This window comes from Eulemur rufifrons, chromosome 9 (genome assembly GCF_041146395.1).
Source record: "Eulemur rufifrons isolate Redbay chromosome 9, OSU_ERuf_1, whole genome shotgun sequence".
Classification (NCBI taxonomy): domain Eukaryota; kingdom Metazoa; phylum Chordata; class Mammalia; order Primates; family Lemuridae; genus Eulemur; species Eulemur rufifrons.
The window spans coordinates 36956531-36981910 of NC_090991.1; the positions used below are offsets into that span (position 1 = coordinate 36956531).

At 41.0% G+C, this 25380-nt stretch overlaps 1 protein-coding gene across 1 annotated transcript in view; it reads left to right on the forward strand.

Moving 5' to 3' along the window:
• Positions 1-694: 694 nt before the first annotated feature.
• WIPF2 (WAS/WASL interacting protein family member 2) overlaps positions 695-25380 on the forward strand; it is a 47054-nt gene continuing 22368 nt past the window's right edge. Inside the window, exons 1-2 of the mRNA XM_069482500.1 lie at positions 695-747; positions 24760-24891. Of these exons, the coding sequence (XP_069338601.1) occupies positions 24829-24891 (63 nt within the window). The 5' untranslated portion in view covers positions 695-747; positions 24760-24828. The remainder of the gene's footprint in view (positions 748-24759; positions 24892-25380) is intronic.

Sequence of the window (25380 nt, forward strand, 5' to 3'; positions counted from 1 at the left end):
GAGACCAGTGTTCAGGTCAGGTGGCTAAAGATGACGTAAACGATGACTTGTTGGGGGGGGGGGTCTGCCTCTCTGTTGCTATGACAACCGGAGCTTGACTATTGGAAGGTTGGCTGAGGCGGTTCTTCGTTAACTGGAGATTAGGAAAGGACATTTATGGGGGAAGGTGTGCGTGTGTGAGGTGGAATAAAGACGAAAAAGAAATATATTCAAGAATGACTCTGCTTAGCCCAGAGTTTCTATACCTTGGCAACACGCTAGAATGAATCACCTGAGCAATTTTAAAACTACCAATGCCTAGGCTGTACCCAAGACCAACTAAATCAGAATATTCGGGGAGTGGATCCCAGGCATCACTAGTTAGTAAAACCTTCCCAGGTGATTCTAACTGCAGCCAAAATTGCAAACGCTGATTTTCAGCTGATATTCAGCTGATAAGCGAAGTTCTCGAGACCTTCCAAAGATGGCTGCCGATCCGGTCGCTTCTGCCTTTACGTGCGCCAGCAGGGGGCGGGCTTTCGAGAGGCGCATGCGTCTAGTGTCTCTTCTCTCTCTGCTCCGTCCTCCTTTTTCCCCCGCCTCCATTTTGTTCGCGGACGCTGGGGACGGTGGGAGCAGATCCATTTCCGGGTTGGCAAAAGGGGCGGCGGCGGCGGCGAGAAAGAGAGCCTGCCGGGGGGCGAGCGGGACAGGACCCAGCCGGAGCAGAGGTGGCGGAGGATTTGCTCCCGGAGCAGCCGCGGCCAGGTCAGAAAGAGGCTGGGGCGGCTGAGTCCGTCGCTGAAATGACCTGCGGACCTGAGTGGGAGGGAGAGCCGGGGGAGGGGGGCTTGGGGCGGGGCTTGAGGAGAGACGGGGAATTGGAGGAGGTGCCTGAGGAAGGAGAGGGGTCCTGGGGGCGGGGTCTGAGGGACTGGGGCCTGGGGGCTGGGTCTGAAGAACCTGGAAGAGAATGGGCGTGGGGAGGAGTGGTCGGGAATTGGTTTGGGGCTAGCGCGGACTGTGAAAATGGGGAGGAGGGTTTTTGAGAGACAGGAAATAAGGGCTCCTGAAGGGTTGGGTAAGGTAAGGCGGCAAACTCTGGGTGAGGAGCGAGGTAGTCGTGCGCAAAAAGGGAGACGAGGAAGGGAGGACCTGTTGGGGACAGCTAATTAGCAGGATGCTGTGGGTGAGGAGGCCAGTGTGACATTTTGGGGATTGAGTTAGGTGAAAACCAATGGTTGGGAGGATGACTCGGGAAACTGCTTACACTAGAGGGAATCTTGAGAGCGTTAGTTGAGAGGGAATGGGAATTGAGTTAAAAGTTGGATTGAGAAGTGTTGAAATGAGCATGGGACCACCTGGAGTTGAGGGTTCATGTTGAAGCGTTGTGAAGTGAGGGAAGATGGAAATCTTAAAATGTTTAACTTGGGCAATATGCATGGTTGAGTTTCTGATCAGGAAGGAAAGTTTTTAAAAGATAACATCGGGATGAGGAGCTGGAAGAAGCTGGTGTGTAATGGAATTCATATTTTTAAAGGGACTTGAATCTATTACTGCTTTGGGCTCTCCCAAGGCCCACCTCTTTTTCTCATGCGGTTATTTTTGCCTTAAAGTTTTTATTTCTGAATGACTTACTGTTTTTTTCTTTTTATATATAGAGACAGGGTCTCGCTCTTGCTCAGGCTGATCTCGAACTGCTGAGCTCAAGCAGTCCTCCCACCTGGACCTCCCAGAGTGCTAGGATTACAGGCATGAGCCACCGTGCTCGGCCCTGAATGCTGTTGTATACTCTTTTCTTCTTTTACAAACCAGAAGAGAACCTCAGGGAATAAAAGCTGTTTTAGCCCATCTGTGGATTTACCAAGTGACTTTGAGACAAATCATTAAGTTCTCATTTTTTCCCCTTCTACATATAGGTCTCGTGCATCCCTGTCTCTAAAAGCTCGTGTTAACCAAATGAGATCTTTAAAGTGGTTGCAAAGAAGTGATCTCTGGAAATAAGGTTGAGATACTGATATTTAGAAGACATGTCTTTCTCAGTTTTTTCTTGTCAGCCTTGCTGCATTTTTTTTTTTTTTTTTGGTGCCAGGGAAGAGTTGGTTTTGATTTCATGCATGTTCAATTTTCTTTTCCCCTGAACTTCATTGTTTCTAGAGATGTTCAGTTTTTTAATTCTTCTTAATGTCAACTTTTAGAAGTCAGAAATTTCATATTGTGTTACATTGTGTTGGCTGCCATCAAGATGAAGATAGGGAAGTTAAAGTTGGGGATGAACGAGGTCAATTGGCTGTGGGAGAATGCATTGTTTTATTTTCTAGCCACCTGTTGGCCCTCCATATCTGTCAGTGGGTTCCACATACTTGGATTCAACTAACCTCCCATCAAAAATATTTGAGGGAAAGGCCGGGTGCGGTGGCTCACGCCTGTAATCCTAGCACTCTGGGAGGCGGCGGGGGGGATTGCTTGAGCTCAGGAGTTGGAGACCAGCCTGAGCAAGAGTGAGACCCTGTCTCTACTAAAAATAGAAAAATTAGCTGGGCGTGGGGGCAAATGCTTGTAGTCCCAGCTACTTGGGAGTCTGAGGCAGGAGGATTGCTTGAGCCCAGGAGTGTGAGGTTGCTGTGAGCTAGGCTGACACCACAGCACTCTACTCAGGGCAAGAGAGTGAGACTCTATCTCAAAAAATAAAATAAAATAAAATAAAAATATTTGAGGAAAAAGAATGGATGGTTGCATCTGTACTGAATGTGTACAAACTTTTTTCTTCTTGTCTTATTCTCTAAACGGTACAACAACTATTTACATAGCATTTACATTGTGTTAGGTATTATAAGTCATCTAAAGATGATTTACAATATATGGGAGGATATGCATAGCTTATGTGCAGATACTACACCATTTTTCATAAGGGATTTTAGCATCCATGGATTTTGCTATCTGCACGGATACTGGAACCCATCTCCCGCTGATACCAAGAGACAACTGTATTTTACTCTTTTTTTTTTTTTTTTTTTTGAGATACAGTTTTGCTCTGTCGCCTGGGCTAGAGTACTGTGGTGCCATCATAGCTCACCGCAACCTCAAACTCTTGGGCTCAAAGTGATGCTCCTGCCTCAGCCTCCTGAATAGTTGGGATACGGGTGCATGCCACCACGCCTGGCTAATTTTTTCTGTTCGTAGTAGAGATGGGGGTCTTGGCTCTTGCGGGGGCGGGGCGGGGGGAGCAGGGTGTCTTGAACTCCTGAGTTCAAGCCATCCTCCCTCCTCCGCCTCCCAGAGTGCTAGGATTACAGGTGTGAGCCATCTCACATGGTCTGTATCTTACTCTTGACAGGCACTGACCTTCTGAACCCTCAAGAATTCATTGGAACATAGTATTTTGGACAGTTGAGCCTTATGTTTTGGTCCAGTCACTGTGGCCTTGTTGGTTGGTGGAGCCCAGTGTGCAGTGTACAGTTTTAGCTTCTTTATTGTTAATCTGTTGAAATGCTGTTTTTTTTTTTGTTGTTGTTGTTTTTGTTTGTTTTTTTTTTTTTTGAGACAGAGTCTCACTCTGTCACCTGGGCTAGAATGCAGTGGCATCATCATAGCTCACTGCAACTTCAAACTCCTGGGCTCAAGTGATCCTCCTGCCTCAGCCTCCTGAGTAGCTGGGATTACAGGTGGGTGCCAGCTAATTTTTATTTTTTTATTTTTTGTGGAGATGGGGTCTTGCCCTTCTTCAAGCTGGTCTCGAACTCCTTGGCCTCAATTAGTACTCCCGTCTTGGCCTCCCAGAGTGCTGGGATTACAGGCGTGAGCAACTGCACCTGGCCTGTTTTAGCTTTTTCTTTGGGCATGATCCTCTGAACACTTTGCCCAAAGGTGAACTTGTTTAGCTTAGAAGTGTTCCTGAAAGTCTTGGCATTTCTGAGGTGTGACGTGGATGTGCTAAAAGAAGGGGCAGTTTCTAATTGTAATTCACACTTGATATCAGAATATTGTTTACCCTAGTTGGTACTGATTAGTTACGTGATGTCAGCACAAAGGTGAAATGCCGGGGAGGGTGGAAGGTGTGGAGAACAGTGGAATTTTCGAGTTTTACTGATGGTTTTTAAGAAAGAGGGAAGAGAGAGGAGACGGTTGAAGAGAATATTATCGAATGTTTCTTTCTTGACTTCTCGGGCTCTGTGGTTGGGAAAGTAACCTGGTGCACTTGAGTCTGTTTTCCTATAGCTCTGAAGTAATTCTGAAATTCACAGGCTGTTGGTTCAGGCTGTTTGAGGAGAACACAGACTTCATACTAACCCCAGGAAGAGCTGCAGGCCACGAAGCATATTCACTTATTTTTGGGGGTAAAAACCTGCTTAATATTAAGTCGTTATTTCAACCTACAGTGTACCTTTTTGGATTGTTTTTAAGAGGGGTTTGAGATAACTTATGGAGGCTGAGAGCTCCTGGGCAGGCTGTTGGTATAGCCCGCTGCTGTATCGTAATGATTTTCCATTTTTCCTATCTTGTCTTTTTGCCATTGCTCTACTTGTGCCAGTCCTAAGTGGAAAATGGCAAATTACACATTTTTTCCTCTCCTTTTTAGTCTTTGGTGGACATCTTGTCTCTGTCACAGTTTGATACTACCAGATTGAAAGGATTCTTCACTGCTTCAAATGGGGAGGGTGACAGAAGCTGAGCTTGGTTTCCTGGGTCAGAGAATGGACTCTGTCAAAGCAAAGAATAGTTGCAGAGACATAAACTGGGACCTTGAGGCTGTGACTAACATTTTGGCAACATGCATCTCTATGCCAAATAACTTCTTTTCTTCTTGAGTGTGATTGTTGATCTCCTTCTCAAAGTAGGCTCTTGTTGCTGCTGTTCTTCACACAACTCCCAAGCAGAAGTTGGCAGTGTTCCAGTTGACTGACTGTGTCTTGAGGGATATGCCCTGGATTAGAGTGGATGGGGTGTTCCATGTCAAAATGAGGTTCATTGGCAGATCCTGAGAGCTGCTTTGCAAAGAAATAGAGGCAGTAGTCTTTACTGAGTGTTCTTGCAATCCTTTATCTTTCGTTTAAATTCAAATCTGTTTCTTATTCATCTGGTGATTAAATGCAGAATCATTGCCTTTGCCTAGCTGCAAAAGTCCAGGGCATTGAGGAAGAGAGGACAGTATTTCCAACTTTTATTTTTTCTTTCCCTACTCCCAAGCCTTTGAGCCTGAGGAGCCACAGGCAAAATAAAGTGTTTCTTGATACTATCTGTAGACGGGTACTAAAAGTGTTGAAGAGAACTTTATAGGGAAAAACGATGTTAGTAGGAAAAAAGGGTGATGCATTTGCTAATGTCTACGTTAGTCTTAAATCTCTTAAGATTTTGGCTTAGCATGTAGAAAGAGCCTGTAGAATTATGTAAGTTATCAAATAGGGGAGCCAGGAATTGGTTCCTAACTTGCCATTTAGGCTTGGCAAAGTTAGAGCAGTTTAGAGTGGCTGACAGTGTGTTCTACTTAGTAAATACCCCTTTGTTTTTTCAGGAAATAATTAGTTGAAGATAACATTGTCTTCCATAGGTCCTGGGGTGGATTATGAAGATCATTTCTTATAATATGTGACAGTGGTCCCAACCCCAAAACGAATCCTTTTGCTGGTGGCCCTGGATTCAGCTTTTTCCTGCCATCATTAGTCCAGAGTATTCTGTTCCTGACATGCAGGTTTGAGAACCTAGCAGATTCAGATCCAAAAGTTTTAACTCTGGCCCAGGGTTTCGATTGTGGTAACAAATTTGATTATTGGACTTGTGTTTAATCTAGTCTCAGAGCTTTCTTTCCTAAAGAGTGTCTTGAAGTTTGGCAGTTTTCTATGTATCTTAAGGTATGTGTGTAGATTTCCTCCCCATTCTTATAATTGATTTTCAAAAAGATTATAGTTTCTTAAATTTCATGGATTCAAATTGACAAAATTGAGCTCCATTTGGATTTTGAGGCCCGTCAGTGAAAATAATTTGTTTTTAGTAAGTATTTATGATATTTCTTCAGTACAGATTCACCGACCTACTTTCTATGCTAACAAGAATGCTGAATCCAATAATCCTTTTTTTCCCCTAATAATCCTTTATAACGGTGAAAACATTCTCCATATGTAGTCAGATTGGGACAGTTGGTTGCAAAAAAAGGAATTTTCTTCTAAAGTGGTACAATCTATTATGGGGTAAGATGTCTGAGATTTGTGAATAAGTGAGCTTTCCTTCTTTCCATTTCCACTCTCCCAGCACTCAGCCGGCAGGTAGGACGTTTGTTGACTGAGATCGAGGTATGAGATATTTAAACTCTTTTTGTCACTGTCGTAGGAATAACAGGACAGGACTATTTTTAGCAAATTTTATTTTTTAAATTGATAATACAGAATTTAAAAGGTAAAAAAGTAGATAGTGAATACCCTCAGATACATCTGCCTTTGTTTTCCCATCAACCCAGTTTGTCTCTCCAGAGGTAATACTATCCTTTTCTTAAGATCCTTTCCAGAGATACCATGTGCATATAAAGTGAATATATATATTTTTTGCTTTTTTAAAAAACAAGTGTAGCATACTGGCCGGGCGTGGTGGCTCACGCCTGTAATCCTAGCACTCTGGGAGGCCGAGGTGGGCGGATCGTTTGAGCTCAGGAGTTCGAGACCAGCCTGAGCAAGAGCGAGACCCCATCTCTACTAAGAATAGAAAGAAATTATATGGACAGCTAAAAATATATATAGAAAAAATTAGCCGGGCATGGTGGTGCATGCCTGTAGTCCCAGCTACTCGGGAGGCTGAGACAGGAGGATCACTTAAGCTCAGGAGTTTGAGGTTGCTGTGAGCTAGGCTGACGCCACGGCACTCACTCTAGCCTGGGCAACAGAGTGAGACTCTGTCAAAAAAAAAAAAAAAAAAAAGTGTAGCATACTGTTAATACTCCCTACATTTTTTGTTTGCTTTTAAACCTGTTTTGGCAGCTAGTCCCTATCAGCAATAATGATATTTGGCACCTACCCTATACTGATAGACATTTAAACTGTTCCCAGTCCTTTGCTATCACAAATTATGCTCTGGTGAATAACCATACATATTTGGCCCTCTGCTTGTGTGATTGTATCTTTAGGATAAATTCTTAGAGATACTTAGAGGTAGAATTGCTGAAGCTCGTTTTTTTTTTTTGATGTTTGTTATTCATTTAATTCAACAAGAATATTTGAGCTCCTGCTGTGTGCTAAGCACTGTGCTCGGGGCTGGAAGATACAGCAGTGAACAGGCTAACTCAGTCCTTGCCCTCTTGGCAGTTGTGGTCTAGTGGGGAAGACGTTCATTAAACAAGTAATTAATTACTCTTGCTGTAAATGCTGTGGAGACAGCTAATGGGAAGTGCAACCAAGGTTGACTGGGGGGAAGGACAGTCAGGGAAGGTTTCTGAGGAATTGACTTTTAAGACTGAAACCAAAGGATGAGGGGAGGACAAAAGACTATTCGAGGTAGAGGGAATGGCATAGTTGAAGGGCATGAGGAGGGAAAGAAGGTGGGTACTTTGAGGAATTGAAAGACGTTCCAGTGTGACTGGAGCTTAGGGAGTAAGAAGCAGAAAGGTAGGAGGCCAGGCTTCAGAGAGTGTGGGCTCCCCGCAAAACAGATAAATAGCATAGCAAATTTTAAGCTCAACTTCTAAAGTTGAGATTTTTTTCTGTCAGTTCTTTGCACGGGTATTGATTTACTAGTGTTGTCAAAATCAGTATCATAAAGAAATCTGATGCTTGTGCCGTGTGGAACATGTTTTTTATAAGAACTTTCCTGGATAAAGCCTGTTCTTTTAGACTGGATTTCTTATAGTTCTGCAAATTAAACTTGGTTGGCTGGATTAGGTCTTAAAATTTTAGAATCTTACTTTAGAAATTGGGTTGGCGATTAGGATTATTGGGGAACAATTCTTAGATTATAGGGGATGATGGGATTGTTAGTTTTCCAGGTCTGCTATTTAGGAAACAGAAAACCTGTTTACTTTTAGGGAATATTGACTGTTTTTTAATAATCCTCATGGGGCTAGGGAGAGAGCACAGATGTTCTTATTTTGAACTGGTGAATGTAGTATTCTGTCAAGCCTGTCATCTAGGCCATGTGTCTTAGCGATGTAAGACTTGGATGCATAAGTCTTGTTGGACATGCAAATGAATCAGTAGCCCAAGGGCCATTATAATTGAATATATGAAAGCATTTTTATCTACAAGTCTCTTGACTTTTGTTCAGAAATCACAGTACTTAAAACCCAGATGGCCCTGTTTGATTTAATACCTTTCTTGTGTAATTGGATCAGCTTGCCCTGCTTTCATAACTTCAAGTACACTCTTCACTTAGCAGCCTATCACTAGTGATCAAGGAATGAAAATGTGCAAATTTTTCTAGCATGTCAGCAAGGAGCATCTGTGTTTCTTATGGCTTAAGGGTATTAGAGTGAGAAAGAAGAGACTCCTCGACAATGAAAGTCACAGCTTTGTTATTAGATTATCTGTGGTGAGTTGAGACTTCATATGTTATCTTTGAAATGAGGCATGACACTTCTCTCTCTGTGAAGTCTACATCAACATTTTTATGGAGCATCTGCTTTCAAGCCTTTTTTTAATGGAGATTGTCATCACTGGATTTTCCTTACATCTGACTGTTCTCTGTTTATGCTTTTCTACTTTTATATCTGAGGTGTGCAAATGAAGGCTGGCTTATGGAGGTTGGAAGCTAGTAATATGAGATCCAGCTAGCTTAAATGTGAGAAGAGCTGTTTTTGGTCATCAGTGACTAGGTTTCAGCCTGCCTTGTAATAGCATTTTAAATCTAATTAACCGTTTCTTTGCACTTCTAAAGATGTTTTAACAACAGATGTTGATTGTTTTTGTTTGTTCAAAGTTGCATTAAATTGAAAAGAAGAACTAAAAAAGAGTAGGGCAATTGATTTTAAGATTCGTCCCTCTATTTTTGTGTATACCTTTGCAATTAATTTTGGTTATGATTTCTTACAGTGGCCTGAAAGTTGCTAACATATTTGGCTTCTGTTAGAGTAAGCTCTGGGGTTGGTGATCAGTATGTGGTTACATTCACACAGGCTGTGGCAGAGATTCAGGTCACATCAGCCAGCCTGCTTCCTTTAGAGTTGAGTCAAGACACAGGTTCTAGAATTGGGCATAATGCCTTTTAATTTGTTTTGGTTTGTGTGGGATTTTCTGTTCTCCTTACCTGCATTGGTAACAGATCCAGTATTAACCTTATTTTTTGCAGTTTTGCTCAGTCTGCTTATATGGTGGTTTTGCTTTTATACAATGTTAGGATTTTTTGGTTTTTAGTAGTTAAATGTTTGCTTTTTGTCAAAATAGTAAGAATAAAGAGTCAAATAATACTACAAGGCTCATAATTAAAAAAAAACCAGAAAACCCAGCTACTCCATTCTCCATTTCTCCTTGTTTGTCCTTAATTACTTTTAATACTTGCAGTTTTTTTTCTGATGTATATTATCCATATTTCTACATAGTATGCTTATACTTTTTTTTTTTTTTCTATATCTCCCAGATAGACTCCTCGGTTCAAGTGATCCTCCTGCCTTAGCCTCTGGAGTAGCTGGGACTACAGGCACATATCACCACACCTGGCTAATTTTTTTTTTTTTTTAATAGAGATGGGGTCTCACAGTGTTGCCCAGCTTGGTCTCAAACTCCTGGCCTCAAGCGATCCTCCCATCTCAGCTTCTCAAAGTGCTGGGATTACAGGCATGAGCCATTGTACCCAGCTGATTTTTTCCATTCTAAGATACTATTTATTGAATTTGTGCTATGGAAGATGAAGATTTTGCATTCTTCCCTTGTTACCTACCATCAACATTTCATGCTATTCTCCTAACACAGACACATCATAATCTTGATTAAATCAATATTTTGTATGTTTTGATATTATATGTCAGGGTTCAATTAGGAAAACAAATCATTCTTGGTATTTCAAAGAGGATATTAAATGCTTACAAAACATTAGAAGTCTGGGAGAGTACAGGTCAGGCAAAGCCATGTTGCAGGAATTTCAAGGAACTGCTGCTATTAATAATCTTAGCTGCCTTTAAGTACCAAAGCAGATGATTTTTAGGAGAACATTGGAAAACTGCTGGAAACTGTAGATCTGCCATCTCTCTGAGGCCACACACCTGCTCATTGCTACTGGAGAAACAGTAATGGCATTTACCTTTCTCCCATTGTCCAAATCTTGAGTGAATGACTTGCATTGGTGGAATTTAAACCACCGCCCCACTGACAGAGGATTGTGGGAAATGTAGTTTCCAGGCCTCCAGCCTCCTCCTACCCCCAGGTGTGTCCATAAGGAAGTAGAGGTGAATGTTACCAACAGAAAAAAATTTAGCACCCAATTTATTGTCTGTGTCATTATATTACATTTACTTCCTTGTACAGGTTTTACCTAGATATAATAATTGCTATTCTTTCCTTCTTTTTTTTTTTAGCTTGATTCATTGAATATCAATCACTAACTCATCCCTAAACTCTGACAGAAGTATAAATCCCTTCTCAACACATTAGTGGAACACCTCTTCCAGAGAGGCTTTATGTAAAGGGTCCAATGGAGAATGGGGCTTTTTTCAGGCCCAGCTTGTCTGAATCATCTCCTTTCTACTCTCACACTTCTTGGTACCTTGACTAGATGTGTAAAATTTATGTTGGGGGTCATATTTCTTTGGAAAGTATATGCCCTTTGTGGTCTTCTGACTTTCAGTAGTGCTATGAAGTTTGATGCTGTTCTGATTCTAGATTCTTTGTATGGGATCTGTTTTTTCTTTGGAAGATTTTAGGATCTTTATTCTGAAATGCAACCATATTGTACCTTGGTGCAGCTATTTAAAAATCCATCATACTCAGCATTCAGTGGACCTTTTCAGTCTGGAAGCTTATTTCCATGTTTTCTGGGAAATTTTCTTATATTATTTCTTGTATTGATAATGTATTCCCACTTTGATAATTATTTCTCTCCTCTCCCTTTCTGGGAATGCTGTTATCCAGATGGTGAAACTACTCCTAGGTTGGTCCTCTTAATTTTTTTTTCTTATCAATTTTTTACTCTTTTCTCTCATTCAATTCCTTAGCTTTTTCTTTGAACTCTCTGTTGTATTTTTCTATCTTTGTTTTTTTGAGACAGAGTCTCTCTGTGTTGCCCAGGCTAGAGTGCTGTGGCGTCAGCCTAGCTCACAGCAACCTCAAACTCCTGGGCTTAAACAATCCTTCTGCCTCAGCCTCCTGAGTAGCTGGGACTACAGGCATGAACCACCATGCCCAACTAATTTTTTCTATATATATTTTTAGTTGTCCAGCTAATTTCTTTCTATTTTTAGTAGAGACAGGGTCTCGCTCTTGCTCAGGCTGGTCTTGAACTCCTGACCTCGAGTGATCCTCCCGTCTCGGCCTCCCAGAGTGCTAGGATTACAGGCGTGAGCCACCACACCTGGCCAGGGAATACTGATTAGTGTATGTAATCTATCCTGTTTAACAAATATGTTCATCAGCTTTAGTTTGCCGATACCTATTCAAAAACCATAGTGTCTGTGCAGTTGATCAGTAGTAGAACTATGTCCCAGACTCCCCTAACACCAAGAATCACTTAAGGTGTTTGTTGAATGTACAGATTACCAGATCATTCTTATAGAAAACTGATTTTAGTAGGTCTGGATTAGGGCCCAGGGATCCTGTTTGTGGTTTTTTTTTTTTTTTTTTTTTTTTTAACAAATGCCCTAACTGTGTCTTATTTACAGGCAAGTTTGAAAACTCTGCAATAGAATGATCTTTCTAAACCATTAATGCCTTCTTACATCTTCATGGCAAACGCCTTAGGCTTCCCCTAATATTACTTTTGTATTCAGATTCCGTTGTAGTCTGTCTAGCTTTGGTCTGGATTTCTAAATTAGAATGTGTGTCTTTCATCTGATTAACTCCCCTCTTCTCTAGTGTTAAATGCTGGCTGATGGTAATAACTTTGGCCTTGTGTGACTCCATTTTTTTAGCCAACATCTCTAAACCCACCAGTTCTTGGGATGCGTGGGTGGGGAGGAAATACTAGTTATGAACATTGAGCTACTCTCTGCATTCATTTCACTATCTAAATCCAGGAATCTGTTAATGTTTTTAGTGAAATGGAAAATTAACTCAGGCTTTGAAAACAGATGTACCAATCATCTGCCTTGGATTTATGTGGCATCATTTTTGGAGATATTAAAGCATTGTGATTTGAAGTTTGTTTTTAACTTCCCAATATTTTCTTCTCCTTTTGTATTATAGATTCCTAGGCCTTGAAAGGAAAAATGGTTGTATCTTTTACTGCCAGTCTGTAAAGCATCTGGAAATGTGTTCGCAGCTGCTTCTTGGTGGCTGTGAATTGCTTGGAGATAAGGAGGCAAATAGTGCTTGTCTCAGAAATGTTGCAGAGGCCAGCTGTGGCACCCTAGTTCTCAGTTCTTGGAAATCTTGTGGCTGTTATTAGCAAATAATACAGCCTAAGGAAGCTATGTTGGCTCTGACACAGAGTTGATTTGCATTCTAAGACGAGCAGCTCTATAAAGACAGCTCTAATATATTTTACAACTTCCATTGAAACAGTTTTGGTGAACAAAGTTGCAAAATCAATGCTAAATAAAAAGTATTATTGTCTCACTGATTATTGATCATTGAATGTGTTACACGGTATTACGTTGAACTATTACTGATTTACTGCAATTGACTATTTTCTGTATGTGTCGCCTCACTTCCTAGTACTTCCAGGATCACAGAATTTTCTCTTTGCCTGGGGTGGAGTGGGGTAGCGGTTGGGGATGTTTGGTGAGGTCGTTCCCTGATTCTGTTTTGGATCATTTTCAGACATTTAATTTACATTGCTCTTGCATTGGTTATCTCTAGTCATCTTTTTTTATGAAGCTATTCGTTGCAGCTGTGGTTATGTAATTGAACACATGAGTGGACTTCTCATTGATTTGTCATCATTTTAGATGAGAGGACTTGGCTCTTGGATTGCTCTGTGTCTGGGAATAACAAGTGGTGTCTAATATTTACCACATAAAGTAGTATATGAATAAGTAGACTTCTGAATTTACATTTTTGGGGCTTTTAAGAAATAATCTGGGTCTGATCTGAGGGTAATGGGTTATCAGAAGTTACTAGCACTAGTGTCACTAAAGTTCGTATACAGCCCCCTACTGCTAAATTTGACTGGCTTAAAAAAAATCTGAGACAAGAGGAAAGAATCATATTAAGGGGAAAAGCTGCATTATTGGGGTGCATTGTTATGTTTTTATTAGAGGAATTATATTTAAAAGGATTTCATCATACAGTATAGTTATATATCCCCTGCCTCCTTCATTTTCTCTTTCAGGGTTGTGTACTGCTTATGACCTGGAAAAATCGTTTATCTAACTAGTAAAACATCCAGGTTTAGTTTGTTGTAGAAGTCCTAGGATTTTCAGTTTAAATATTCATGATGAGTATGTGATTTTTAAAAAAATTTTTTGGCCGGGTGCTGTGGCTCACACCTGTAATCCTAGCACTCTGGGAGGCCGAGGTGGGTGGATTGTTTGAGCTCAGGAGTTCGAGACCAGCCTGAGCAAGAGCAAGACCCCGTCTCTACTAAAAATAGAAAGAAATTATATGGACAACTAAAAATATATAGAAAAAATTAGCCGGGCATGGTGGCACATGCCTGTAGTCCCAGCTACTCGGGAGGCTGAGGCAGGAGGATTGCTCTAGCCCAGGAGTTTGAGGTTGCTGTGAGCTAGGCTGACGCCACAGCACTCCAGCCTGGGTGACAGAGTCTCGATCATGGCTGGAGTGCCATGGCTCGATCATAGCTCACCGTAGACTCCAACTCTTGGATTCAAGCAATCCTCCTACCGCAGCCTCCTGAGAAGCTGGGACTATAGGCATCTGCCACCACACTTGGCTGATTTGTAAAAATTTTTGGTAGTGATGGGGTCTTGCTATGTGGCTCAGGCTGATTTTTAACTTCTGGCCTCAAGCAATGATCCTCCTGCCTCAGCCTCCTGAGTAGGTGATTTATTTGTTTTTGTTACTTGTTGGATTAATCAGATTTGCTGCATAGTTGAATTTCCATGATGAAAAATTTCTGCACTTGGACAAATTTTTTCCCTTCAAGTAACCTTGGAATTTTTTGGAGACATTGTCTGGTTCTATTGGCTAGGCTGGAGTGCAGTGGCATCATTGTAGCTTACTGCAACCTCAAGCTCCTGGGCTCAGTTGATCCTTCTGCCTCAGCTTCCTGAGTAGCTGGGACTATAGGCACAAGCCACTGTGTCTAATTTTTAAAAATTTTTTTGTAGAGACGAGGTCTCGATATGTTGCTCAGGCTGGGTCTCAAACTCCTGGGCTCAAGCGATCCTCTGCTTCGGCCTCCCAAAGTGCTGGGATTACAGGCGTGATCCACTGTGCCCAGGTGTATGTAACCTTGGAATTTTAATTAATTCCATGTCTACACGTGATAGAAATCTATTTCACTAGAGGTTTTACTGAATTGAATTTCAAGGAGGAGGTAGCACCCTCATTGAGAGAAGAGGGCTGTGAACTATGTAAAGCCTTTTTTTGGAGTGGTGGTGGTAAAATATGTAGACAATGAAAGTTAGTCTAGTCTGTTTCCTTGTATTTTAGAGAGACCAGAAATGCTTTAGTGGAAACCCTCTACTATAGTCTGTCCTAAAACACATACAGGCATGTTCTTAATTCTTTGTTGACATCGGTTTCCACATAATTATAGGAACCTGTTTGATTCCTGCTGTTTGTTAGTCTGGTGGGTGTGGGGAACCTGCAGCTTTCTGATTTCAAGATTGTTCTTTTTTAAGCACCAAAGGAAGCAAGAATAGCTTCGTCTTTTTCTGCTGCACCTTTTTAAATAAAAGGATTTGTTCTGTAAACTTTGGATTCAGTCAATAAGCCGCACTTAAGGACCTAGAAGGCCACATGTTGCCTTAAGGCCACAGGTTCCGCACCTCCTGGATGCCATTATGCCACTGTGGTAATGAACTCCTGCCTCCTCATACTGTACTGCTTTTCAGGAGCAAAGTTGAAGGACTGGTGAACAAGGAGGCAGATTATCATCAGGTGACTTTTAACCCTGGAAGGCTTCCAGTTAGTACTTGGGTCGCTAGCTGTGCTTAAGCCAAGAGATCAAGTAGAGTCTGTGGGATTAATGAGATCGCTGATTGAACTTCTGGTTTACTTTGGGTGTGAAGCTATTGGTTTGTGTAAGCTTCTTTGGTATTACAGTACAGGCATATTGGATGAAGGATACTATTTTTGAATTTGGAGGATGGCCTATAAGGCCTAAAATTTCATATCTTCTCATGCTGTTCTAGTTGTCCTAGCCTTCTTACTAGTTCTCTAATACAGCAAGCACATCTATATGTCAGGGGGTTTTCACTTGCTATTATTTCTTTTTGGAATGTTCTTTCCCTAGATGTTCATATCTGCTCATGGAGAGACTTCTTGGGAGACACTCTCTCCCTGTGCCCTCTCCCTGCAGTCCTATCTAAAAGAGCACTCTACATTCATGTTTTTTTTTTTTTTTTTTTGAGATGGAGTCTTGCTCTGTTGCCCGGGCTAGAGTGCTGTGGCGTCAGGCTAGCTCACAGCAACCTCAAACTCCTGGATTCAAACAATCTTTCTGCTTCAGCCTCCCATGTAGCTGGGACTACAGGCATGTGCCACCATGCCCGCCTAATTTTTTTTATATATTTTTAGTTGTCTGGCTAATTTCTTTCTTTCTTTTTTTTTTTTTTTTTTGAGACAGAGTCTCACTCTGTTGCCCAGGCTAGAGTGAGTGCCGTGGCGTCAGCCTAGCTCACAGCAACCTCAAACTCCTGAGCTCAAGCGATCCTCCTGTCTTAGCCTCCCGAGTAGCTGGGACTACAGGCATGCGCCACCATGCCCGGCTAATTTTTTCTATATATATTTTTAGCTGTCCATATAATTTCTTTCTATTTTTAGTAGAGATGGGGTCTCGCTCTTGCTCAGGCTGGTCTCGAACTCCTGAGCTCAAACGATCCGCCCACCTCGGCCTCCCAGAGTGCTAGGATTACAGGCGTGAGCCACCACGCCCGGCCAATTTCTTTCTATTAGAAAGAAATTTCTTTCTATTAGAAAGCAAGAGACGGGGTCTCGCTGTTGCTCAGGCTGGTCTTGAACTCCTGACCTCAAGCTATCCTCCCGCCTCGGCCTCCCAGAGTGCTAGGATTACAGGCGTGAGCCACCACGCCCAGCCTCTACTTTCATGTTTATTGCAGCACTACTCCCAATAGCCAAGATTTGAAGTCAACCTAAATGTCTGTCAGTGGATGAGTGGATAAAGAAAATGTGGTACATATGCACAGTAGAATATATTTCAGCTGTAGAAAAGAATGAAATCTTGTCATATGCAACAACATGGATGGAACTGAAGAACATTATGGTAAATGAAATCAGCTAAGCACAGACAGACAAATCTTGTATGTTCTCTCTCACATGTTGGAGCTAAATGTTAAAACAATTGATGTCATGGAGACGGAGAGTAGAATGATGGTTACCAGAGGCTGGGAAGGGTAGCAAGGAGTGGGGGATAGAGTGGGACGGTTAATGGGTACAAAAATATACTTAGATAGATAGAATGAACAACATCTGATTGCACAACAAAGCGACTGTAGTTAACAAGTTAACGAGTGGAATTGGAGTGTTCCTAACACAAAAAAATGATAAATGCTTGAGATGATGGATACCCCAATTACCCTGATTTGATTGTTACACATTGTATGCCTTTATCAGAACATCACCTGCACCATATGAATATGTGCAACTGTTATGTACCCATAATAATTAAAAAAAGAAAAAAAAACACTCAAATAGGGCATGGTATTGGGTACCTGTAGTCCCAGCTGCTCAGGAGGCTGAAGTGAGTGGATTGCGTAAGCCTAGGAGTTTGAGGCCAGCCTGGGTAACATAGTGAGACCCCCCATAACTTAAAAAACAAAACACTCTACATTATTCCTACACTCTGTTTTTATGATTCTCTCTCTCTTTTTTCATTCCTTTTATCAGTAACCAAGATACTGGGATTATATGTTTCCTTGTTTATCTCTTCCTCTGGAATGTAAGCTCCAAGATTGTGGAAGCTTGTCTTATTCAGCTTCTAGAACAGGGGTTATCAACCTCAGCATTATTGACATTGTGGACTGAATAATTCTTTGTTGTGGGGGGCTATCCTTTGCATTGGAGGATGCTTAGCAGCATCCTTGGTTTCTATCACCTAGATGCTAGTAGCACCTCCTACCCTAGTTGTGACAATCCAACATGTCTCTAGACATTGCCAAGTATCTCACAGGGTACAAAATCACCCTTGATTGAGAGCCATTGTCCTAGAACAATGCCTTGGCACCTACTGGGTACTTAATAAATGTTTATTGAATGGATTAAGTGGTGGATACTTAATTGTATTATGGATGAGTGAATGAATTCAGCAAATTAAAAGTTTTTGGAACATTGAACTATAAGCATAGTTTTGTGTTTCTTCATTTCCTCTTTTCATAGATATCTCCATTCTTCTGTCTTTTTTGTTTCTGGCATGTTGATCCTCCTTTCACTGCTGTTGTCTTTTACTCAGATTTGCTTGCTCTTTTAGAGACTCCTACTCTTAAATTTGCTTTTGTTCTGTTCAACAAGTGACTATTGAGTATCCTCTAAGTTGTTGAATAATAGGAGAAAACTATGGAAAGATACGGTGCTGTCTGTGCTTAAGAGCTCATTGAGTAAAATGCACATAAACGTATGACATATTCCTCCAAACTTTAATTCTTATCTCAGGATAATGTCTAAACTGGTACTGATGGGGCACCATAGGGTTAGTTGAGTCAGTAGTTAAGTACTTACAGAATGGAGTATAATTGCTGTTGAATTTAGAATCCAGTTTTAACAAAACCTACTCATTCAATTTTTACTTATTTTCATTTGTTACAATTACCCTTGGTTTCTTGCTGTAAACTCTGTTTGACTAAAACCTCGTTGAGAAATATACAAGATGGACTTGTTCACTTTTAACTTCTTGTTTGATGTGAATGTTTCTGGGATCGGTGGTTGTATGGAAAGGTTGTGAACAGACTGATTCATCAGTGAGTTTTTATTTTTATTTTTTATTTTTTGAGACAGGGCCTTGCTCTATTGCCTGGGCTAGAGTGCGGTGGCGTGATCATAGCTCACTGCAACCTCAAACTCCTGGGCTCAAGCAACCCTCCTGCCTCAGCCTCTTGACTACAGGCATATGCCATGATGCCTGGCTAATTTTTCTTATTTTTTGTAGAGACAAAGTCTTGCTGTGTTGCCCAGGCTAGTCTCAAACTCCTAGCATTAAGTGATCCTCCCACCTCACCCAAAAGCCCTCAGTGGGTTTTTAGTGTCCACGCTTAAAATCTTGCCACCCACCTACTGGGTTAATGAAGCCGCATTAGGTAAAGCTCTAGTTGCTTCTGGCTGGGATTAAAATAACTAAACAAAAACTCCGTTCTGTGTTATATGACTTTCTTTGTCCTAGAGCAACTGCCTTTCTCTTTCTGCCAAACATTTATGTTCCATCTCTGATACTCTTAGAGATGATTTGAACTATAGGATCAGAAGAATTCCATTGTGGGAGTGTCTGGTACCTTTTCATCGTGAAGACACAACTGTCTTCTCTAGGTTGTCTGGAGACAGAATAGGCAGAGCTATTGTGATCTTTCAGAGAGGATCGTTTCTTTGTATTGAGAAAAGATTTAATAGGATATTAAATAATTGAACATGTATTTAAGAAAGAAAAAAGGTGATTTTCTTGTTGACATCTCAAGTTCCTATTCATGTGACTGATTCTTGTAAGGCGGGACTGGGGATGTAGAGACTGCTGGAGTGAGGGAGGCAGTCTATTTTTTAAGGTCAATTTTTTTTCCCCTGTGGGATTGTGTTGGGTACTTTGATACAAACGCTGTGATTGACTTTGTAATCAAAATGGAGATCAAAGGAAAGTGCTGTTACATGAAAGTAGGCATGAAAGTAGAAGATGGCATTATGATTTAGAATTTTTCTTGATTTTTGCTTCTTTTTAAAATAATTTGCAATTGAAACCTGAGTTTTATAGCAGCAGAATGCCATTTGAATAAAATAAAGGCCCCAGATTGTACTGGTAACTAGGATACCTCTTAGATAATTTTAAGAGTATGAGAAAAGCAGCAACTAAATTGGATTCTTCATTTATCAATGTAAAAGGTGGCTATAGTTGGTGTCTTTGTACTAAGGAAGTCTCCTGCTTTTAAAATGTAGGACTATTTGGAGGTAAACGTCAGGAAACTGAATAGAAAAATAGGTTTTGACTTTTGAGGAATAGAAGAAAGCACTTTTTAAAAGTGCGTTACTGGAGTTTTATGAAGACTTATTTCTGAATTCTGTGATGAGTTTGACATCAGGAAGATGTGGAGTAATACTCTCTGGTTTATTTCCAAGAAACTGATTCCTTAGGATGTGAAAAGCTTATAATATCGTGATTTTTAAGATGGAAAGGCTTAAGAAAGGAATGAGAATTACTGTGTTGCTGAACTAGAGGTAACCTCAAAATATTTTTGAAAATCAAGGACTCTGAAGAGCACAGATGGTGAGGTTTATAGTTCTAATTTAATAGATCAGAAAGGAAATATTTAAAATTCTGTAAGGAACGTTCTTTTTTTTCTTTTTAAGTTTAATTTTAGGTTTAACCTCAAGACCATTGGATTCTCACTGTTGCAATAGACAGCGCTTCCAGAAGGCCTGAATTTCTCCTTTGATTAAACATGGTTGGTTAGTGAAATTTGTCTTTCTGTCATAAAACTTTATGAATTGTTTTGGTTCATTTATTTTTAACTCAAAGCAGTTCTCAGAGTACACCCTCTGCATTGGATTAGCGATTGTATCAGTCTTAAATTGATTTAAACAAAAGCTTCTTTTGGAGATTTTTCAGGGAAAGGAAGGTGGTTTTAATTTTTAAGACTGGTCAAGTGCTAATTTGAATTTAGATAAATTGAGCTGTTCTTGGAAACATATAGAGAACTGTTTGTATTCTATCACTAAGAACTTTGGAATGAGTTGAATTTCATTTGGGGAATAATAGCAGGAAATTGCTAAACCACATCAGTTTACAGGGAACTTTTTTGTTTTTTTGTTTTCCCCATGGTAATTAGTGAAAGGAAGGCATTGAGAGACCTGGATATGAGTCCTAACTCTGTCGTTTACTCCTGAGTGATGGCAGTTGCCCTTTGATCAGTTTTCTTCTCTCTAGTGTACGTGCAGGCACTCCCACTCTTGGGGCTTTGGTGCCCTCATCTGTAAAATGGGCAGGGTAATAATCTGTAGTGTATCATTATGTAATTAATGTCACTAATGGGACTGCGTTGTGAAAGGTTGAGGGCTGCTATGGGTAGTCAGCACTAAAGTTGGTCACTTGATCAAGGTGATATTTCTTTGATGAATCTATTTTGAAATGGGACTTTGAATTGAGCCTATTTTATGAAGCCATCTTTAACTGTGTAATATATTAGTGCTTTTTTCCTGTGGTTGCTTTAAAAAAAAGGGGTTGCCTTGCTAGAGAATTCCTGCTTTGCTTAAATAAGTGAAGCTTACTTTCAGGCTTCAGGTTGTTCCTTAAGGTCATTACTTACCTTGTAGCATGTAGATTGGATCATGTGTGAACATGGAAAGGGTTAGGGACTTGTCTGAATTGTTTTCAGGTTATTCTAGGAGATCATTTCAGCTATGGCAGTATCCAATGGTTGATAGAACTAGAAACCCAGAAAAGGCAGGAACTGAGATGACTGGAATGAGTTGAAAATGTTTGTTTCCTGCTAGCTTTCTTTGAGAGTGCTGTGGGAGCTTTGGAGTAGAGTGGTCATAGTAAAGCAGGGCATTCAAAGAGAAGAAAGGTTTTTTTTCCCCCTACTTCTTCTTGTGTTTATTTTAAAGATTTACCCCCCTGGTGATAGATGTTCTGCTTATGAGGAGTTACTGTTTTGATCAATTTTTTTTTTTTTTTTTGAGGCAGAGTCTCACTCTGTTGCCCAGGCTAAAGTGCCGTAACGTCAGCCTAGCTCACAGCAACCTCAAACTCCTGGGCTCAAGCAATCCTCCTGAGTAGCTGGGACTACAGGCATGTGCTACCATGCCTGGCTAATTTTTTTCTATTTTTAGTTGCCTGGCTAATTTTTTTTCTATTTTTATTAGTAGAGATGGTGTCTTGCTCTATTTCAGGCTGGTCTCAAACTCCTGACCTCAAGCTATCCTCCCACTTCAGCCTCCCAGAGTGCTAGGATTACAGGCGTGAGCCACTGTGCCCCACCTGTTTTGATCGATTTTTAAAGCCTAGTGTATTAGGTCCCTGGCAAAGAAGGACTGCACTTAGCTTTTAAATCAGAAATGAGAAGATATTTCCCTTGGAGGGAAGTTAGCTGCTTGTTTCTTGAAGTGAGTTCAGATACCAGTCCCCGTGGGGGCCACCTAGCCAAAGTACTGTTCAGTTCTTTGTGGTTGGAGCAAGTGGCTCTGTTGGTCAGCCAGCCTATAGTGGTGTTACACTAGCAGGGGCTAGGATTTTGAACACTTTCGCAGTCACATTTCTGATCAAATTCTACTCTCTTGGAAAGGTTCCTGGCTTGATAGAACCTTTGGAGTATTTTCCTTGTCCTTTCATCATTCCCAGGGAATTGAGAGAACTGTTTACTCTGAGAGAGTTGTTAACTCTACTATTCTCAGAGGGGTTTTGGTCACCCCTGTAAAGAGTTCACCAGGCCTTTCCCAATGGGTTGCTGTGCTGGTTTGATTTTTAGACTTGGCTTGGTATACATGGTCTCCCATCTATGCTAGGGCTACCTGTGAATTTTGTCATGCTTTAATCTCATAAGTCATTTTGTTTAGAAGTAGTTCTTCCATGGATTGATTGGTGAGGTTGGTTACCCTATCTTGAACTTTTCTTGTCATCTGTAAATTGTTCTCATGGTGGCCATGTTATTTTGGCTTCCATTTTGGGGGAGGTCAAAAAATGAGATTTTCTTGGGACAGCTTTTTGGGGACAGTCATTATTCTTGTGTTCTAGTCTTATCTTTGCCCCTTACTTTAATGTCTTAGGTAAGTCAATTCCCTGGTTTTAATCTCCTCTGGAAAGCAGGATTACTTACAGACTCTAAGAGAGGGATAACTATATAGTTTTTGGGTGTGAAGTGTTTTGTGACCTAATAAATGGCGAACTTCTCATATGGTATTTATGCTCTGGTCAGCTTCCAGGGATGTGACTATACCAGCTGTGAATAAACTTTGGCCCATGAGTCAGATCTGATCCAGGCCTGTTTTTGTGTGGCTGACAAACTAAGAATGTTTTTATACTTTTAAAAGGTTGTAAAAATCAAGAAAATGAGAAGACAAGTCACAGATTGGGAGAAAAATATTTGCAGAAGACATATCTGAAAAAAGACTGTTATCTAAAATATACAAAGAGGCTAGGCGTGGTGGCTCACGCCTGTAATCCTAGCACTCTGGGAGGCCGAGGCGGGCGGATCGTTTGAGCTCAGGAATTCGAGACCAGCCTTAGCAAGAACAAGACCCCATCTCTACTAAAAAAAATAGAAAGAAACTAGCTAGACAACTAAAAATATATGCATAAAAAATTAGCCATGCATGGTAGCGCATGGCTGTAGTCTCAGCTTCACGGGAGGCTGAGGCAGTAGGATTGCTTGAGCCCAGGAGTTTGAGGTTGCTGTGAGCTAGCCTGACGCCACGGCACTCTAGCCCGGGCAACAGAGTGAGACTCTGTCTCAAAATAAATAAATAAAATAAAATAAAATATACAAAGAGCTCTTAAAACTCAACAATTAGAAAATAAGAGCAACCTGATTAAAAATATGTATAAAAGATCTAGACAGACACCTCACCAAAGAAGATAACCCAGATAGCAAGTAAGCATATGAAAAGATATTAAGCATCATAAGTCATTAGAGACTGTAATCCCAGGACTTTGGCAGGCCAGGACAGAGGAGTACTTTAGGCCAGGAATTCAAGACCAGCCTGGGCAACAGAATGAGACCCTGTCTCTACAAAATCTTTTTTAAAAATTAGCTGGGTGTGGTGACACATGCCTGTAGTCCTAACTACTTCTGAGGCTGGGATAGGACGGTTACTTGAGCCCCGGAGTTTGAGGTTGCATTGAGCTATGATGAAGCCTCTACAGTCTAGCCCAAGTAACAGAGTGAGACCTTGTCTCAAAAAAAGGGAAAAAAAAAGTCATTAGAAAATTGCAAATTAAAACAATGAGGCCGGGCGTGGTGGCTCACGCCTGTAATCCTAGCACTCTGGGAGGCCGAGGCGGGCGGATCATTTGAGCTCAGGAGTTCGAGACCAGCCTGAGCAAGAGCGAGACCCCATCTCTACCAAAAAAAAAATAGAAAGAAATTAGCTGGACAACTAAAAATACATAGAAAAAATTAGCTGGGCATGGTGGCACATGCCTGTAGTCCCAGCTACTCGGGAGGCTGAGGCAGGAGGATCACTTGAGTCCTGGAGTTTGAGGTTGCTGTGAGCTAGGCTGATCCCATGGCACTCTAGCCCGGGCAACAGAGTGAGACTCTGTCTCAACAACAACAACAAAAAAACAACAATGAGATACCACTATACACCTATTAGAGTGGCCAAAATCCAAAACACTGACAACACCAAATGCTGGCAAGGATGTGGAGCAACAGGAACTCTCATTCATTGCTGGTGGGAATGCAAAATGGTACAGCACTTTGGAAGAAGTTTGACAGTTTCTTACAGAACTAAACATACTCTTACCATATGATCCAGCAATCACACTCCTTGATATTTGCCCAAATGAGTTGAAAACTTTTGTCTACACAAAAACCTGCACACAAATGTTTATAGAGGCTTTATTCATTATTGCCAAAACTTGGAAGCAACCAAGATATCCTTCTGTAGGTGAATGGGTAAAGACTGTGGCATATCTAGACGATGGAATATTACTCAATGCTAAAAAGAAATGAGCTATCAAGCCATGAAAAGACACAAAGGAAACTTAAATGCATGTTACTGAGTGAAAGAAGCCAACCTGAAAGTGCTATGTAGTGTATGATTTCAACCAAATGACATTTTGAGAAAGGAAAACTGTGAAGACAGTAAAAAGATCAGTGGTCGCCTAGAGTTGGAGGGGTGGAGGGAGGGATGAATAGGCAGAGTGCAGGATTTTTAGGGCAGTGAAAATACTCTGTATGATACTACAATGGTGGATACATGTTATACATTTGTCAAAACCCACCAAGAGTAAACCCTAATGTGAACTCTGGACTTGGGTAATAATGATGTGTCACTTTAGATTGATCAGTAACAAATGTACCACTTTGGAGGGGACATAATGCATATGTGGGGATAGGGGTATATGGGAACTTTCTGCAGTTTCTACTCAGGTTTGCTGTGAACCTAAAACTTGTCTAAAAAGTAAAAAGTTTATACATTAAGGAAAAAAGGTGGTCAAAACAAAGAAATATGTGCACCAGAGACTGCCTGTTGTCTACTAAGGCTAAAATATTTATTATCTAACCTTTTACAGAAAAACTTTACGAAGCCCCGGACTGTATCATAGTGGAACTAGAAGATGAAGTGTTCAGTGATGCCCAGTCTTCTAGTTCTCCTGGTCATTCATTGTCTCTAATGATAAAGTTGTTCTTATGAATTTCTGTTTCATTTGCAGGTATATGAGTGACCTAAAGCTGCAAATAAAGACGGAGAGAGAGCAGTGCCAACTGGGAACAGGGCAAGGATGCCAATTCCTCCTCCCCCTCCACCCCCACCTGGTCCTCCCCCCCCTCCCACTTTTAATCAGGTAGGTAATCCTTCCATCAGACTATCTCAACCTTTTTTTCTTTTTTTTAATTGAGACATGGTCTCACTGTGTCGCCCAGGCTGGTCTTAAACTCCTGGGCTCAAGTGTTCCTCCTGCCTCAGCCTCCCAAGTAGCTGGGACTATAGGTGCGCGTCACCACGCCTGGCTTCGATCTCAAAACCTTTGAGTAAATAGATTAATGCCCTTACAAACTGTTTTTTTTTTTTATCCCTTTTGGTTAAAAATTCTAGATTTTCCTACCCGTAGCATTCTTATTCAGAACCTGCTCTTTAATCCTGTTTCTAACATCCGAGATTTTTAGTCCTGGTATTAATGGATATTAGGGTTTCCTTTTAGAAGACATAGTGTGTACTCAGTGACATGTGGTAGAGGAAGATGGAGAATAAACAAATCTATCCTCATCAGCTAGCTCTGATTCCTGAGAAGTCCGCCTAGGACCATAATGGCATACCTGGTTTCCTTGTCCTG